General features: G+C 36.0%; 1 protein-coding gene across 4 annotated transcripts in view; it reads right to left on the reverse strand.

Moving 5' to 3' along the window:
- Positions 1–11,761, reverse strand: part of LOC106072503 (arfaptin-2-like) — a 34,333-nt gene extending 22,572 nt beyond the window's left edge. Inside the window, exons 1-3 of one of the 4 annotated variants that reach the window (XM_013232881.2) lie at positions 11,606–11,726; positions 10,562–10,658; positions 168–441 (exon numbers count right to left, since the gene is read on the reverse strand). In XM_013232881.2, coding sequence (XP_013088335.2) covers positions 168–432 — 265 coding nt within the window. In that variant the 5' untranslated portion in view covers positions 433–441; positions 10,562–10,658; positions 11,606–11,726. Of the gene's footprint in view, positions 1–167; positions 442–7,540; positions 7,645–10,561; positions 10,659–11,538; positions 11,584–11,605 lie in introns of those variants that run through there. The other 3 variants (XM_056037955.1, XM_013232882.2, XM_056037954.1) reach the window with 3 other exon arrangements.
- Positions 11,762–18,182: the final 6,421 nt, after the last annotated feature.

Here is an 18,182-nt window from a genome sequence, read left to right on the forward strand (position 1 = left end):
CATCTCAAGCAAAACAAAGAGGTTGGGTCTAAACACATGTTCATATTATCTAAATGTTTTGTTTTGATATGGTGTGAGAAAATAAAAATCTAGTTTCGAGTCTACTGTCATTGAAATGTGAATGACTAAGTTTTAGAAAAGATATTCAATAAAATTGATAGACAAACCTGGAGGAAGTGTATAGGAACGAGTGAGTCTACTTCCAGAAGGTCCTGAACCATAATTGTTGGCTGATGTGGTTCCAGAAGAACTTGTTCCAGCTGAAAAAGGACCAACTTTTTCAACAAAAGTAGCTGACACAGACTGGGGAGTTCCACCCTGAACATTTGAAGTGATTTCATTTAAATTAGGTCCATCTTCTAACATTTCTTGTAGGTCTCTTTCAAAATTATCATCATCAGGAGAAATAGAAGAAGTTCTAAGATCTGTCATGGTGTAAGCCTACAAACAAATGCTCAGCATTATTATATTTCTTAGGATATTTTTAAAGGTAATAATCAATAATTAACTAAGAGCATTTAGTAATTGATATCCATGGTACAACTTTCTCTATGTGGGCTTTAATAACATTTGTGATGGTAGATATATTCTCAGTTATTAGAAGACAAATTTAAAAATCATTTCATAATGTTTTTTACATTTAATTCTTAATAAAAGTTACAAAAACATCTTTTAGATTGAAGTTTAAACTAAACAGTATAACTTGATCTAAATAAATACTTCTTAATGAACCAAAAGTAATCATTATTAAACATCTTTTTAAAAGTTATTTTTAGTTCAATTTTTTGTCTGTTATGGAAACCTACAGTAGTGTCCCAACAAATATGCCTATAGAAACAAATGCTATAATGCACAATAAAATATATGATGGATGGAAAAAAAAAAGAGAGATGTAGATGCTGGGGACACCTATATTCAAATCCTGTATAGCTCATAAAAGTCTGATACAGTACTTAGTTTGTCATTGAGGTGGTATAAATGAAAATAGTTAAAGTGAAATATAACTTTAAAAATTCAAAGTAGTGAAACTATAAGCCAAAATAAAAATTTAAAAACACTTGGCTCAGTTTATGATGCATATAGTCAGCCCGTTTTGTGGAATTATAAATTATTTTGTCTTGTCTCAATAACTTAATTTAGCATAATATGTTTCTATTAAGATATTAATGCTATTTACTTGATCACATTACCAAGGAATATGATACTATCTACTTTATACATAAACTTCCAGGTTATAGATCTAGAATGCTATCTTTGTTCTCAGAATTTAATTACTTATTTAAAAGCCTCTTAATCAAAGGGAATACAATAGTGGTAAGTCAACATGATATAACATTTAGTCTCCTTACCTATTCTTAAATTTGTTTTTAACTAAAATTAGGTTAAAATAGTTAAAATCAATTTTAAGAGATAATTTAATGTAAGAAATAAGTTATACAGTGATGTCAACATATTTGAAATTACATGTTAAAAAATCCAGTCCTCTTATCAACTTTTAAACATCTCAGTAAGGTTATTAAAAAAAAAAAAAACAACATATCAATATATTGATATTTAGATATTCCCCCCACAAACACACTTTCTAAGGGAACTCTCATTATAGGGATATAATAATATCAATAAGTTTAGTTTAAATATTGTTAAAAGAATTATTTCCAAGCATTTTTATTTTTCTGTTAAAGATTTAGATTTACATTCTTGTAAGTTAAACAGTGTTACAAGCCAAGATAGCACTGTTAAATAGCCTAGAACCTTATGTTCTCTAAGAATTGCTAATTTTATATAACGACGCCATTTCCTATTATTTTCTTGCATTGCAAAAATGTGCTAATGACAGGTAACCATCAGTCTTCATTAGGATTGGAACCTGAGACCTTTTGGTTTGAAAGGCGAGTGCTTTACCATTCAGCCACCATGCCCCATAGATGTAATAAGTGCAGTTAAAATTAGGTCAGAAACATCTTGTATTGTTACAAAATAGGAGAATGGTTAAGTAGTATTGGGGGAGCTACCACTTTCTACTAAGCATATCCCCAGGTGGCGGATGGAGGAAGGACCCTTAGATATTAGGGTTAGTTGTCAATACCAAATAAATAGCTGTGACTAACTGGTTGCAGTCATGGAGGATGAGGTGTAGTATGTCACGTCCCAAGTGACACCTCATTGTTTACAAAATTGTACCTATCTCAAATCAGGTCAGCGTACCCACGCTTATATGCCAGAAAAACGCTGATTAATTCAAGACTACAGCAGGGAAACAAAATTAACATAGCTTAAATTACAAAAACAGTTCCTAGTGACACCTCGTTGTTCACAGAATGAGGACATTGTACCTATCTCAAATCGCGCTTTAATGCCAGAAGGACGCCGATTAAAACTTGGTTCAAGGCTACAGCAGGGAGACATAATTGCCGTAGGTTAAATTACAGAAACAATTGAGGGGAAAATTAAATGTAAAGGGGTCAGGGAGTCAAGGAAGGGTATTGAGATGTCACGGTTCTTTATTCTAAAGAAAGATATAAAAGGCGGAGTGTTAGCTTGAGACAGGAGAGAGCGTTTAAAAGTTAGACTTAGTAGTCGCTAGTTTTTAAAGTAAATATTTACTCATTTTATTGATCATTTTCACTGAATCCTGTATCCATTGTATATATCTTTGTACATACATTTATTGTTTCAAGTTCAAGTTTTAAATAATTAAAACTAAAGAAAACATATCAGCACTTTGTTACTTCATTACTTGTTAAAGTGTTTGAACTATAATCAAGGCCTCCGAACCCACATATGTCACAAGTTTATAGCATCAAGATCTTCACGTCAAATAAACATACATAATAAACACGTGACATAAATTGACACCTCCGACGGCTGTATGTACAACGAATTTATTCATCAACGTGATACTACAGGATCAATACTTTCATCTGGCAACCTTTGACGTCTGCCACGATAACAAACCTGCAACTATCGAAACAACTCTTTGACAGTTGTGTTGCAACAAACTAGAACTACAGATGATAGTTCTACGTCACTACTCAGCCTCTCACTACGAAGAAAACTTCACGTTCAAGTCTACTACATGTCTTTATGACAAGGTCAGTACAACCTTACGTCATTTTACAGGCTTGATCTATCAACTTAGATCGCCTTATATATTTACTTACTAGCGACAAGTAATTGTTCTCAAATTGCCTAATCAAGCGGCAACTACTATTTACTATCACCAACAAGTGATAATCATCTTATCAATAATCATCTACAATAATCATCTTATAACAACGATTTATAAGGTGAAACATTGAACTATTGTGTATATTCTAAATAAAAATAACCCAAGAACATTTTAATTGAAGTATATTCAAGTCTACTTTCGAGTAACGACAATCATTTATATTCAACTATCAAGTTAACAAGTACAAGACTACTTGCTACTGAATTAACATGGCAGCCAAAATGTTAACACTACAAGATTTTCTTGAGATGGCCAAAGAATTTGCTATGCCTAAACCAGAAAGACTACAATGGGCAAAGCAAGAGCTTGAAGAACATGAAAAGAAAGTATTAGCACAACAAAAAGAAGAGATGGAACATGAACGCCTAATGAAAGAAGAAGAACGCCTTATCAAAGAAAAAGACATCCAATTAGCTCAGGCACAAAAAGAAGCAGCGAATGCCCAACAAAAGTCTGCAGGTTTTGACAAATATAAACAAATGTCAAAAATGGCCAATTTCCAAGAATCTAAAGACAATATTGATTCTTATCTGATGCGTTTCGAAGAACTAGCCAAAGCATCAGGTCTACCTGATACATATGGCGGTATCCAGAACAAAGAAAAGAATTCTACAACATTTCTAATGGCCAAGCATAACGAAAGTTGTGAAGAAGTTCGTCAGTACATGCCATATTTGTCAAATGAAAGGACCAAAAGGTAGACACACTCAAGCACCCCTTCAAACTGCAAAAATAGCCAATGACAACCCACAAAATTGGGATCTTTTAATACCAGCAGCACTTTTTGCATACCGAGAAACTACAGGTTTTTCTCCATTTGAAATGCTCTACGGCGCAAATCCGAGAGGACCTATGGCAGCACTAAAAGAATCATTAATGGCACCAAGACAGAATGCAACAGCAACAAAAACAGCATTTCAACATGTCATAGACACTCGAAATATGGTCATACAAGCATGTCAAATAGCTAAACAAGAAACAGCAAAAGCCAACATAGCTACCCAAAGACGAGTAAACGAAAGCAGAACCAGGAGATAAAGTGAGACTATTATTGCCAGATAAAAAGAACAAATTTTTTATTCAGTGGCAAGGACCATTTTTAGTTACCAAGAAAATCACAGATGTAGACTATGAAATTAAAATAAACAACAAAAAGAAAGTCTATCACATCAATATGCTACATAAATATAATGAAGAAATACAAGAAAATGAAACAGTGCAAGACACAATTACAAGTTTGACTGTTCTTCAAGAAAGTGATTCAAATGATACACAAGAACTCATACTCCCGAAACCAATATCAACACAAACAGAATCATGGAAAGACATAAAATTGAACAATTTATCATGTCAAAGAAAGCAAGACGTATCAGAGATACTAAAGAATTACTCAGCCATTTTTACCGACGTTCCAGGCAAAACATCAGTTATTGAACATGAGATCAATTTGACTAGTGACAAACCAACAAAACAAAGACCATATCCAGTCCCAATACATTATAGAGACTTTCTACAAAAAGAAATCAACCAATTACTTCAACAAGGCATAATTGAACATTCAAATTCGCCCTACGCAGCACCTATCGTACTTGTGAAACGACACAATGCTACAACACCTAGAATGTGTGTAGACTTTAGGCAACTCAACTAAATTACTTGCCTAGACTCTTACCCTATGCCAAATCCAGAAGATCTCATGACACAGTTTGCTGAAGCAAAACTTTTTACAAAAATAGATCTTTCAAGAGGATATTACCAAATTCCAATGAAAGAACAATGTAAACTATACACAGCTTTCACTATTGCATTTGGACTATTCCACTTTAACTACATGCCATTTGGTTTAGTCAATGCAAGTAGTACATTCAACAGAGCAATACACTGACTATTCGGACAACTTTTTATTAAACTTTGAACATGAAGTCCACCGAAGAATTCTTTGAAAAGCAATTGAGTGAAAGCTGTTGAATCTCTGCTGAGTTCTTAAGCAAGGCAAGCAAGAACAACCAGATGAGGAGCAATGCTTAGAGAAAGAGAATAGTTAGCAATAAAACTGCATATTGAGGCTTCCTTATGTGACTCTTTTTCATGTTAATACAAGGTTGTTAACAAGAAGTGGATCTCTACTGACTGGGCTTTTAAAACATTAGTAATGATTAGTTATTAGTTAGATCAGTGATGCCCATTCTTGCTCATCCTGCGGGCCATTTTAATTTCCAACCCAAGTGTCGCGGTCCACATCAACAAAAAGATAGAAACATGACATAAAATTAACCTGAAACTTTTAGAAAGTAAAAAACTGTGGATCTAGTACCCGTAGTTTAACAATCTTTTATTCGCGGCTCAAACCAAGAATGCCTGTTATATTTTGTTCTTTTTTTTTTTTTACAACAGCCACACTTTTTCTTTATAGAACAAACTTGTTGGCTTTCTATAATGTTTCGCGAACAAGTAAAGATTCGTTCACTTTTCCTTGTAGATTCTACATTCAGTCCCATCTCATAAACGCACAAAGTTAAAAGCCATGGTACCAATCCATTAGAGATACACTTTTCAACCACTTAATTTTTTGGACCGACGCTTTGGCGGACAGGTTGAAACCAAGTCGCAGGCCGGATCTGGCCTGCGGGCTGTATTTTGGGAATCACTGAGTTAGATATATTGTTACGAATCTCACTATCCAGGCTCTCTGCAAACTGCACCATACACCACCAACGTAAAGAACTTGACAACTCAGGGCTCCAGAGTAACGCAACACTTTAATAGTTGAATAAATAACAGCCAATACTGTACAATTGGCAACACGTACACTGTACAAATATCTCTCCGATAACACAGTATCACCTCTTGCACTGGCCTCTCCGTCTCGTTCTGGGCTTGCACTGGGTTCAACAGTTCAGGACTGACTTCACACACTAGGCTCGTTGTGTCGGATCGATCGCAGACCAAGATCAAGACACCAGTCGTCTCAACTGTACTTGACAGTACTCCGCACTGAACCATTGTAATGCTCCATACAGAACCGCACCGTTGAACTGTGCTGTAGTCGACCGTGTTTTGAACCCCTGTCGTGAACCTTCTCTCGTGAAACGCCTTGACTGCGACACCTCCGCTCTTTATATAGGGTCCCTACTGGCCTTCTAGAACCGGACAGAACGCCGCTCGACGTTTTTGGGTGGTCAGATGACTACAACTCTCGTGATGCGCCTGAGCTCTGTTCACGACACTGATCCTTCTCGAACCGTCATGTTGACACTCGTCTCGGCTGACCGCTCATCTAGCGCTGGCCTAGGGCTATTTCCGTCCGCTGACTACACTCACACCACTACCCCCATTTGTGCCACCACAACAATATATAGAAAAAACTAAAATTTTCACACTATAGATCTAGATTTATCTATAATCTAGATCTACTAAATCTAATAACTTGGACGTCTTGGATCTTGATTCAATATATTCCTAATTTAGATCTATCAGACTTATACTCAGTAACTCAGTTTCTATAGTCATGTAAAGTAGGCATACATTACATCTATATATACCTATATACTATCTAGATGACCGGTGGGCCAGTACTGTGATTAACTGGAAATCTGAAGTCTGAAGCTTAGTTTTTCTTTGAGGTGTTAAATGACTGTTTCTCCAGTACTGATGACCAAAAGGTATTGGTTCTCTAAAAAGTCTACAGCTCAAAAAAATTATATATATTCGAAATGTCCTAGTTATTTCATTGCATTTAGAAATGGTTAATGATAAATTGTTATATTTAAGTAAAAGTTTTGAATAATAATTTTAATATACTAAAACTTTCTTCCTATAGTTCCTGTTCATTTTTATTCTTCCTATATAGTTTTTTATATTAATAGACATTTTCAATAATTATTGATAAATGCATGTATTGTTTTTTAATGATGAATTATTACTGTACAAAATCAAACAAAAAATCTTTTTCATAATTAGTTACAAAAATCTAAGGGTTTCTTTTAACTGTAATTTAATTGTCTAAGGCAAGAAATTTTTAATTTATAATTATAATAATTTTTTAAGGATTTAAATTCAGGCAATTAAAATGATTGATTGAACTGCTTTTTTTTTAGTTATTGAAAAGTACTATAGTTATTAAATTTTAACAAATATTTTTCTGTGCAATGTTATCTGATGCATAAATATATATACTATAACTAGCAGCACACACAGGCTATGCAAATTGATTTGTTCCCAGGCTTTGGTAATTATGTCTAGAACACTCCTTTTTCTTTTTATTTTCAATTATAATAAATGGTCCACATTTTAACTATCAACATAACATACCTTTTTTAGCCTGTGAATTAATGTATCTGTTGCAATGAAATTTTACAGCCCTTTTCTATCTGTCTCTCTCTCTCTCTGGAACCCCCGTTTTGTTTTCTTTTAACCTAAGCATCATGAAACATAAGACTTTTTATTTGATTTGGAAACACCCTCTCTTATATATTATATATATATTTAGAGAGAGAGAGAGAAAGGAGAATGAAGTTACCAAATTTATTTTAAAATAAAATCTTAACTATGGGTAGTAATACATAGGAAGACAGCTATTTTTATTGTCCATTAGTTGAAGAAGAAGAATTTGCTTTTAGTTTTTAGCGGCCCCCAAAAGGGAAAAAAGACTTTATTAGTTTTGTGTGGTCTGTCTGTCTGCCCTGTTTAGATTTTGTAAACTAGAAATGATATTGAAAATCCGACATCATAGTATTTTAGTCCATTCAAAGTTCTGATGCAACGGCTACTTTTTTCTTTTCTGAAAGCCAAAAATCTCATTTTTAAAATCAATTATATTATGCAAGGAGTTTTTTCATAAAAATACACCATATTTACAACTATTCACTATTAATAGTAACAAACACTGGGGGCTATTTAGTAAGGGAGATGACTATTTACCATATTTTTAGCACATTTAAGCAAAGGGTTTAAGATTTTTTGTTAAAAAAAATATTTTTTTACAATTGTATTTTGCTTTGAAGTTAAGTAAGTTCTGTCATACTAACTACTACATTTACCAAAAAAAAAAAGATGTTTACTTTTTTTTAAATAGAGAAAAAAAATCTATTAAGTATGCATATTATAAAACAACAATTAATAAGTAGTTTTTCATATTATTGCGGGAAAGGTAGAGTTGCACAATAGCTATGGAACATTTAACTAAAGGAATTTTTTTTTTCTTGCGGCTTTGAATAAGAGATTGATCCTTTACAAAACAATTAGAGAATCATTATAAAACATCAGTTAGGCCATGTTTGTAACATATTGGTATCAGTTTTTATATTAGGACCAAGAAAAGAATGTTTAAAAGCAGTTCTTCTGAATTCATCTCAGCCAAAAAAGCCCTTAAAAAGAAATTATTTGAAGGACAAGAGAGATTCAAGGAAAAAATTGAAAGCTCTTTCAAGAAAAATAACTCTAAAGCTTGTTGGGGTGGCTTGAAACAAATTACTGGCTACGCACCTAAGCGCGAACCAATGTGCGTCGCTGATAATAACAAATTTGCCAATGAATTAAATGATTTCTACAGCCGATTTGACTGCCACAACTTCGAGAAAGACCACCCTGATTTATTGGCATCATTTGAAAACAGCAATATAATCCAGTCTCAAGAACTGTTTAATAAACAAGAAGTGATTAAAATATTTAAACAATTATACACTGCCAAAGCCTCAGGACCCGACAAATTAAGTGGCACACTTGTAAAGTTATGTGCGAAACAACTGGCTTATATCTTTTGTGCTATCTTCAGCAAGTCCTGGCAAACGCACAAAATACCTTCCATTTGGAAGACATCTGAAATAATTCCAGTACCCAAAAAGAGGATCATGCTTCCAACAACGATCTACGTCCTGTAGCACTTACACCAATTCCAATGAAGTGCCTGGAGAAAATTATTTTAAAACATCTATTGAAAGAAGTCAAAACATGCCTCGATACGCACCAGTTTGCTTACAAACCGTCAAGAAGTACAGAAGATGCAATACTATTTATGCTGAATTGTCTATACCATCATCTTGATACTCAGAGACACTACACCAGAGTATTATTCGTAGATTTTTCATCCGCATTCAACACCATCCAACCACATCGCATGATACAAAAACTATCTGAATTGAACATTAGCAAAAGCATACAAGCTTGGATTCTAAACTTTCTCATCAAACGCCCACAATATGTAAAAGTGAACGGGCATGTGTCAGGGGTGCATCCTGTCACCAGTATTGTATACCATATACACAAATGACATTCAGAGCTTATTAGCTAACACTCCCATCATAAAATTTGCTGACGACACAGCAGGTGACGAAAATATGTACCATTCAACAATTAACACCTTTTACGAATGGTGTATAGATAACTTTCTAATTTTAAATGTTCAGAAAACTAAAGAAATGATTATTGATTTTTAGGAAAAACAAAGACCATATTGCAGAAATTCAGATAAACAACCAAACCATATAACAAGTACAAGAATATAAATATCTAGGCACAACTATCAACAACTAACTGAAATGGAGTGAACACTGTCAAAATCTATACAAGAAAATTCACCAGCGACTCTTCTTTCTCAGAAAGATAAGAAAAAAATTCGACATAGACAAAACAATAATCAAACTTTTCTACACAGCAACCATCAGCAGTCTTATTAACTTTTCCATCACCTGCTGGTATGGTAATACTTCACTGGCACAAAGACTTAGAATAAATAGACTAATTAAAAAAGCATCGTATATCACTCAAGTACAGCCACCATCTCTTGAAGAGCTTTTCCAAATCACTCACGATTCTTAAAGACAACCTGCACCCATTAAACCACTGTTACATAAGATCTGAATGAAGTGGTAGTCTCCTTTCCATTAGGACTAAAACTGAAAGATTTAAAAACTCCTTTATCCCACTTTCAGTCAGAGTGTTACAAGATCAGCTGTCATCATCGAGAAGTACCTAGAAGTCAAATTCATTAAGCGCTGGTTGTGAATGTGTATGTGTTTTGTGTGTGAACTTTGTACGAATTTTTAATCAATATTGTTTTTGTACAGTAGTTTTGCTGAGCTTGTCAATTGTAGTCAAACTGAATTTCCATTAGATTGGATCAATAAAAATTATCTTATCTTATTTGTGTAATACAAATATTTTACAATGTTCATATCTAACTTCACATTCACTTATCCCTTGGTCTGCAGAACCATTGGGGCACCACACAAGATCTGTCAACCTTCTTTCTCTATTCTTCTATGACATTTGCCTTTGATAGAATTTCATTCTGTTAATCATTCTGTAAATATTGAAACCTTCCCTTTTACCTACCTGGGTGGACCACTTCAGGGGGCAATTTTGAGTTTGTGTTTCCACACAAACTGTGTTTGTAACCTTGTTTGTCAAGGCAGTCAAGTGTATGTTAAACCTTCACCAAATAAAAAAAATAAAATAAATTGACCTAGATCTTAGATCTATTCTAGACTAGTTCATGAAAGTCGGTGTTCGGATATAACATAACAATATAAGTATTACTATAAATTATAGGTATAGTATTATTAATTATTAGAATCTAGGATACTCATCGATATCGGATCTGGATCTAGAATATACTTCAATTTTTCAATCTAGTGATTCTAGTCTAATATTCAGATCTAAACTAGATCTATACTATAATAATCTATATTATATTATAATTTTATATATTTCTTTTTTAATATATATAGAGAGAGAGTCTAGTAATGACTCTAGTTATAATATTTTTTAATATAATAATATTAATTATAAAAAATAATAATTTTGTTTATAATATTAATAATATTATAATAATAATATTATCATGACCATGATCTTGATGATTGATGATCTGATTCTAAATTTTAATCTATAATTTTATAGATTCTAATTAAATAATTAATAATAATATAGAATATAGTCTATCTGGACTATCCACTAATAAGTGACTAGTACTAGATCTAGTACTTAATACTCTTACTCTTAGTCTTAGTATCTAGCAGAATTCTAGCAATCTAGCTAGACTCTCCCTCTAGACCTAGATCTATAAGACTATATTGACTATATAATAATATATTACTATTAGACTTAGACTTTAGACTATATAAATAAATATTATAATATATTTTATATATAATATTTAATATTCCAGTATAAGTTACTATTACTATATTATATATAAAGTATATAACTTAATATAAGACCTAATTCAACAATTGATTTCTATCTCTATTTACTATTTAGCCTAATTTAGGTACTGCCACTGGTATAGTATCACTATAGTCTATACATACTATAGAGTCTACTCCAGATTTAGATAGCATTTGAGGGGTCTAGGTCTATATTTATATCTAAACTTACGTGTACAGTAAAAATGAGTGTGAGTGGACAGTGGTAACATACGACAACTACGGCTGACAATATAAACTCGGGTCTAGACCTATATATAGATCTATAAACCCTTAGAATCGTACCTAGCAAGACTACCAGCATAAGAAAAATATACCCAGATTTCCTTTTAATATAGAAAACTCTAAATCAGTTTCCGGTTTGTCTCATATTTCGCCTTTTTTTATTTAATAATTATTTATTCACTGTAAGCTTTTGCCTGCGATGATCCCCCAAGGTCAATGAAAATCCCTTTCACTGGCTGAAATGAAAACAATATTTCTGTCTGAAAGGGTTCTGGACAAAAAAATAGGCATAATTTTAATTTGCATTACCCTTAGACAGCAAGGGACTCGTGGAGGGGGGCAGCGCTGTATCCTCCAACAATGAGGTCCTAAACTGTTTTTAGAATGTAATGAAAAAGAAAGGAATTTTAGAGACACATAACTATAACATAATGTAATAACTGAAGTGAGGCAACTCAACGAGACAAAGACGTTTATTTACACGGAGACATGACAAACACAAAAGGGCATCTGCCTTAAGTACAGCATCTCCATATTGGCTATCTCCATTTGGGCGGAAATCGTTAGTCACTTAATGTCAACATCCTGTTCTAGTTTGGTTACTAGAAGTGCGCATCTCTGCACTAGCCTGGATGGCGGTGCCCATGAAAAAGTCATAACATTGCCCCCGTCTTAGCACTTTTCGTCCCGAAAAGAAACACTGCAGCTGAGGTTTGACAGTTCAGGTGGAGGTCGATCAGTGGGAGCCACAGGCGGAAGGGAGCGTGTTCTCCACGAAGCCATCCGCATTGTTTTCCTCCAGTGCCGCTTTCTCTTTCTCCAGTCGACCAGGCTGTTGTTGCGACGATGACGTGGCCGTTTGACACACAAAGAGATAGTCGCTGATGCCAGCCAGATAACACAGGGAGAGTTAGTGGAGGTCAGGGGTGCCAGCCACGTAACACAAATGGAGGTTGTGGCCATCACTGTATTTTCCAGGGTTGTTGTTCTAAGATGCTGAGTCAGCGGACCTCCTCCATGGACGTCTCGTAACACAGTTGTAGGCCCTTCGGTAGCCATGGTTTCAAGCACATAATCTTTCTCAGCCTCATCTGTAAGGTATGCCCATGTAGCATCCTTGTAATGTTCATCCATCACTACATCAGGTTTCGCTGGGATTAATTCACCACCGTTCAAGTCACCCTCACTGATGTGAGCAGAAGTACACATTTCAGTCAAGTTCAGATCTTGTAGCTGGGTTTCTTGGCATGGGCACTGTCCCCGCAGGGCGCCGCATATACAGTCTATGTCAATCGCCTGGATGCAGTTGTCAAGTATGGAGTTCTCTTTTATGCCGCGGCCAAAGTCAAATTCGTTGTTTCTGCCTCGGCCATTGTTGGGGCCCGCATTCGCAGCTTCACTCGACGACATCCAAGGCAAGGAATCAGAAACGGTCTTAAGGCTTTCATGGTTGGAGTTCTCATCAAAGGTAATGACAGATAAACAGAGGTCTTTAAGGTCCACAGCAGCCAGCTTGGACGCAGACCCAACGTTGTCTTGATCTGTCCGGCTCGTTGCAGGTATACCAGGAACAAAAGTTTCAGGCTCATAACAGACTTCAGTTAAGGTACTGGTAACAGGTACAACAGGAACAAACGCTTCAGGCACGTAACAGTCTTCAGTTTCTTCATTAGTCTCTTTCCCTTCGATTCGGTACATCCCGTTGAGATCATCACAGCAATCGTTGTCACGTTTCTCGTCTTGAAAGTCACAACCACAAGACTTGCCCACAACACAGACACAGACGGCGCTCCAATCCCCAGCGTCTCCGTCACCACTGTTTGTGCAACCACAGTCCTGACCAGGCAACTTCTTTACCAACGAGTCTACAGGCAACTGCTCCTTTACCAACGAGTCTACTCCTTCTTTCAATTGAGACACCATTTTATCTACCTTGTTCCCCATAATGTTAATTTGTTCACACATTGCATCAATACCTTCATTTATCTTGCCAATAAGCTCATAAATCTCCGGTTCAATTTCAAATAGGTAGGTCTCCGGATCTTCGTCTTCATCAATTAGAGCTTGCCGGAGACGAGCTGTAAGCACCTCCTTGCTACCACCAAGCTTCAGGCGTCTGTAACGAAGTTCCTACCTTAGCTCTTTAACTAAAAGCTGGTCTAGTTGTTTCAAAGATGCCATTGTGCTAGAATCCTACCTCCTCTCGTTGAGTCGCCTATAATCCCACTTCTGAGACCAATGTAATAACTGAAGTGAGACAACTCAACGAGACAAAGACGTTTATTTACACGGAGACATGACAAACACAAAAGGGCATCTGCCTTAAGTACAGCATCTCCATATTGGCTATCTCCATTTGGGCGAAAATCGTTAGTCACTTAATGTCAACATCCTGTTCCAGTTTGGTTACTAGAAGTGCGCATCTCTGCACTAGCCTGGATGGCGGTGCGCATGGAAAAGTCATAACAATTATTTTCCGATTTGTCTTAAAACATAGGCCTACATTTACAATATGTTTGGAATCCAAATTCTTTCGGAGTTAGTAGTGGAATGGCAGCAGGTTCTTTCCGTCAGCCAGCAAGTGTTTTCCTGCGTTTTAAGGTTCATAATAAGGTTTGTAGAGCAGTTATTCTAGGACTTAAGAAGAGCGCAGGTCAAACAATGTTAGAGGCCTACACATAACATATAGATCTATGTTTGAAATGTATATGATTGTTGTTAGAACATCGTCCAATTTAGTAAGATGTTCAGTGTTTTATGTATAGTTGCTACTTGGCTTTTACGTCTTCTATCAGGAAGGGTTTTTAAATTTAATGATTTTTAGTAAAGTTGTTATACACTAATCAAATGTGAAGATTCGTTTGTTATGAATCTCACTGCTCTATTTTGTGTCTGTTCGGGTTTCCTAATGTTTTCTTGAGTTGAGGGTTCCAAACAGAGGATGCCTACTCTATTATTGGCCTAACCAATTGTTACATAACATTTTAGTTGTATGTTCAATTGATTGGTAGAAATTTCTTTTAATAACACCTATGTAGGCCTACTATGAGTTTTTAGTCTGTGTTACTGGTTTACCATGAGTAAGATAAGTGTTGTTTTTTTGTCACGTTAATACACACATATTGAATAGTCTTCTTACAAAAAATGAGTCGATGCCAGGGGCGGACTGGCCCAGACTAGGTGTCAAAATAGCCTCTGGCATTAACATTCAATCAAGTCCACTATTCGGGTGCACTGTGATGGGCATTCGTGTGCGCGCATATTCTCATAGTTTTTATAGTTTAATAACACATCGAAGAGTTTACATAATAAGGCTTGTCTTTGAGTCCGAAGATTAATGAGATATGGAGTATTTCCCTTGGCTACGCAGTACCAGCTGTGACCTACATATTTTGCCACATTCAGGGCAAGCATAACCATTGTCCGCCGGTGGTCGATTACAATTTTTTTTTTCGCCGTCTGCTTCTGTCCTGGGCAGCGGATTTTCTTTTGGTCTCAATTGTGTATTTCGCGGCCTCTGTGATTGACTTTCAGATATCTCGTTCCGAAGCCGCATGCAACCAGGTGCTCTCTTCTATGTCAGCTAAGGCAAGTTGGCGCCTAAGCTGGTCTTTAAAGCGTTTCCGTGGAGGCAAGATAAAATAACCAATGAGGCAGTGCTACGAAGAGCAGGGTGCCTTGATATCCGCTGTGTTAACAGCAGCAGACGCCTTGGCTGGCTTGGCCACGTTCATAGAATGCTAGTAGGTCGACTTTCACAAGACATTCTGTATGCCGATCTAACAAAAGGCAGGATAGCCGCCGGGTGTATGCAAACGCGACATGAAGCTCTTCAAAATTTACACTAGCAGCTGGGTAAACGTGGCACTGGACAAATCCGCAGGGAGAGAGAGCATAAAGGAAGGGTCCCAGGCTGCAGATGCCATACACAACAGTAGTAGAAAGAAGGGTGAAAATGCAACGGCGCCTGGTGATTACATATGTCTGATCTGTGACCAAAGCTGTGTATCAATGATTGGCCTCTTTAGTCACACAAGAAGTTGCAAAGGGAAAAAATTCTTCTCTCGAGATGTAAAATGCGACACACAAAGCGTTTCAGTGGGACACCTCTGTTACATCGACCACCTTTTAGCTCACAAAAATGACTGCTTTTGGTATACGTGAAAGACCACTTCACATATCTAGGAAACATGGTATCAAATGACACCTCGCTTTCAAGGGAAGTTGATAACGGTCTGGCCAGGGCCAGTAGTGCTTTTGTGCGCCTTCAGGCGAGAGAAGAGTTAACATAGGCAAGAATGATTTACGTAATTTATATTGTATTTCAACATGTATTTTGGATGGTACTAAAAAGATCAACTTTAACTACTTTGAATAATATATTTTACATCATGATTAATTATAATTTAATAAAAATAATTAAAATCATAAATACATTAATCAGGATTAAAATGAAACTTAACGTGAAAAGTTATCTCAGTCTTAGTCTATACAATAACATGTGTCAACCCACATTCAAGACCAAAGAGAATTCCTCATCATCGAATCACTTGCTGACGTAGCGTGTTTATGATTTAGTCCAAATCACTTGCTGACGTAGCGTGTTTATGATTGAGCCCAAATCACTTGCTGACGTAGCGTGTTTATGATTGAGTCCAAATCACTTGCTGACGTAGCGTGTTTATGATTGAGTCCAAATCACTTGCTGACGTAGCGTGTTTATGATTGAGTCCAAATCACTTGCTGACGTAGCGTGTGTATGATTGAGTCCAAATCACTTGCTGACGTAGCGTGTTTATGATTGAGTCCAAATCACTTGCTGACGTAGCGTGTTTATGATTGAGTCCAAATCACTTGCTGACGTAGCGTGTTTATGATTGAGTCCAAATCACTTGCTGACGTAGCGTGTTTATGATTGAGTCCAAATCACTTGCTGACGTAGCGTGTTTATGATTGAGTCCAAATCACTTGCTGACGTAGCGTGTTTATGATTGAGTCCAAATCACTTGCTTGTAGAACGTCTTGAACAACAGCCATCAACTTGTAGGCTGCTATTTGCAAGTGTTGTTGTATTCTAATGCTGCGCACACTTCCAGTCTGGAATTGGAAGGTTTATATTTGCATCCTCGATAAACGCTAGTATTTCTTCGTCTGCTAAAGTGGAATATCTCCATAAGTAAATGGGCCCCGTTATAAATTCATTAAGCATATTCACATTAACGCAAATTCTATACAATTCTAAGATTTAAGATATACATAGGTCTTATGTTGTATGTTAATCGCTTAGTGAGTGTAAGAGATTGGAACTCACCAGGGTAGGCTAATCCATTATAATACGGAAAATATGTTAGTATTATTAAACTTTGGCGATCTTCAGTCTGGTCCTACTTAGAAAATGAAATGAGATCTCTTGATTAAATTGTTTTCATATTTGATATATCGGTAATACTATCTATATCTTGTCAGCAGTTGTTTTTTTTTTTTTAGCAGATTATCAAGAAAGAGGAGATTTATTCTTTTACTTTGTACAGCCAGTTTTTCTTTAGACGAACTTTTTTCTGTTCATCCTCCACTTTCCCTTGGATGAGTTTTGAAAGTGAGTCATGTCTTACAATATGACCCGCTCAGCTATCGTCTCTTCATAGTATTGAAGAGTGTTGACTTGTAAAAGTACAAACTCTTTTGTTTTCTTTTCCTAGTATTTGATACTCTGACCCAGCACTTTTTTTTTAAAGCATATTTTCTGAAAGGCTTGAATAATTCTTTCATCTTCAGTGTTCAACTTTCACAACTATATAGGAGTATAGAGACCACTAACGAAGACTACCGAATGAATTCGACTTGGAAGCCAATGTTACTCTTCCAGATTTCCCACAGATTTCATGTCAGTTTACTTAACATTCCTGACTTCTAACTACAAAGAAAATGTCTGTATACTAAGACAGTGCCTTCTCGCAACCCTGTCAGTGTCACGAATTGATACTGTGACCTAATTCTATCTACTTCCAGAAATGGGGGGTTGGGTCAGAGAAGTCGCAGAACAAACACGTGCTAATTATAATCATCAAATCAGGGAAAAGATGTCAGGAAAAAAAAGTCACATACGTCAGTTTCTATAAGGTCATAGTTAATAAAAATTTTAGAATACAAGTTTCTAGGATTCTGGAAAATACGGTTTAGAAAAGTATAAATTGTGGGCTAGCAAGTTAATCGGGGTCTTTGCATTGTAATGAGTTCTTAAACAGTTGCGGGTCCACTAGTTGAAACCAAAGGAGAACTTCCTTGGCGATATAAAACAGAGGTGCCCCCCCCCCTAGCGCTATAAAGAACAACTCAGGCGCCATTTCACCTTCACTGCGGGTGGCCTCTGAAAGAGACAGTTGGAGAGCTCTAACAAAGGCTGCAGGTACCACATTTGAGACCCAAAGAAAAGCTCTTGTTGAAGGCAGTCGCAGAAGACGAAAACTTAAAACGACCGCCACCTGACAATCTCTTTTTTTATCATTTTGTCTGTGAGTAGAGGA

The sequence above is a fragment of the Biomphalaria glabrata genome, chromosome 8 (assembly GCF_947242115.1).
Source record: "Biomphalaria glabrata chromosome 8, xgBioGlab47.1, whole genome shotgun sequence".
Lineage (NCBI taxonomy): Eukaryota > Metazoa > Mollusca > Gastropoda > Planorbidae > Biomphalaria > Biomphalaria glabrata.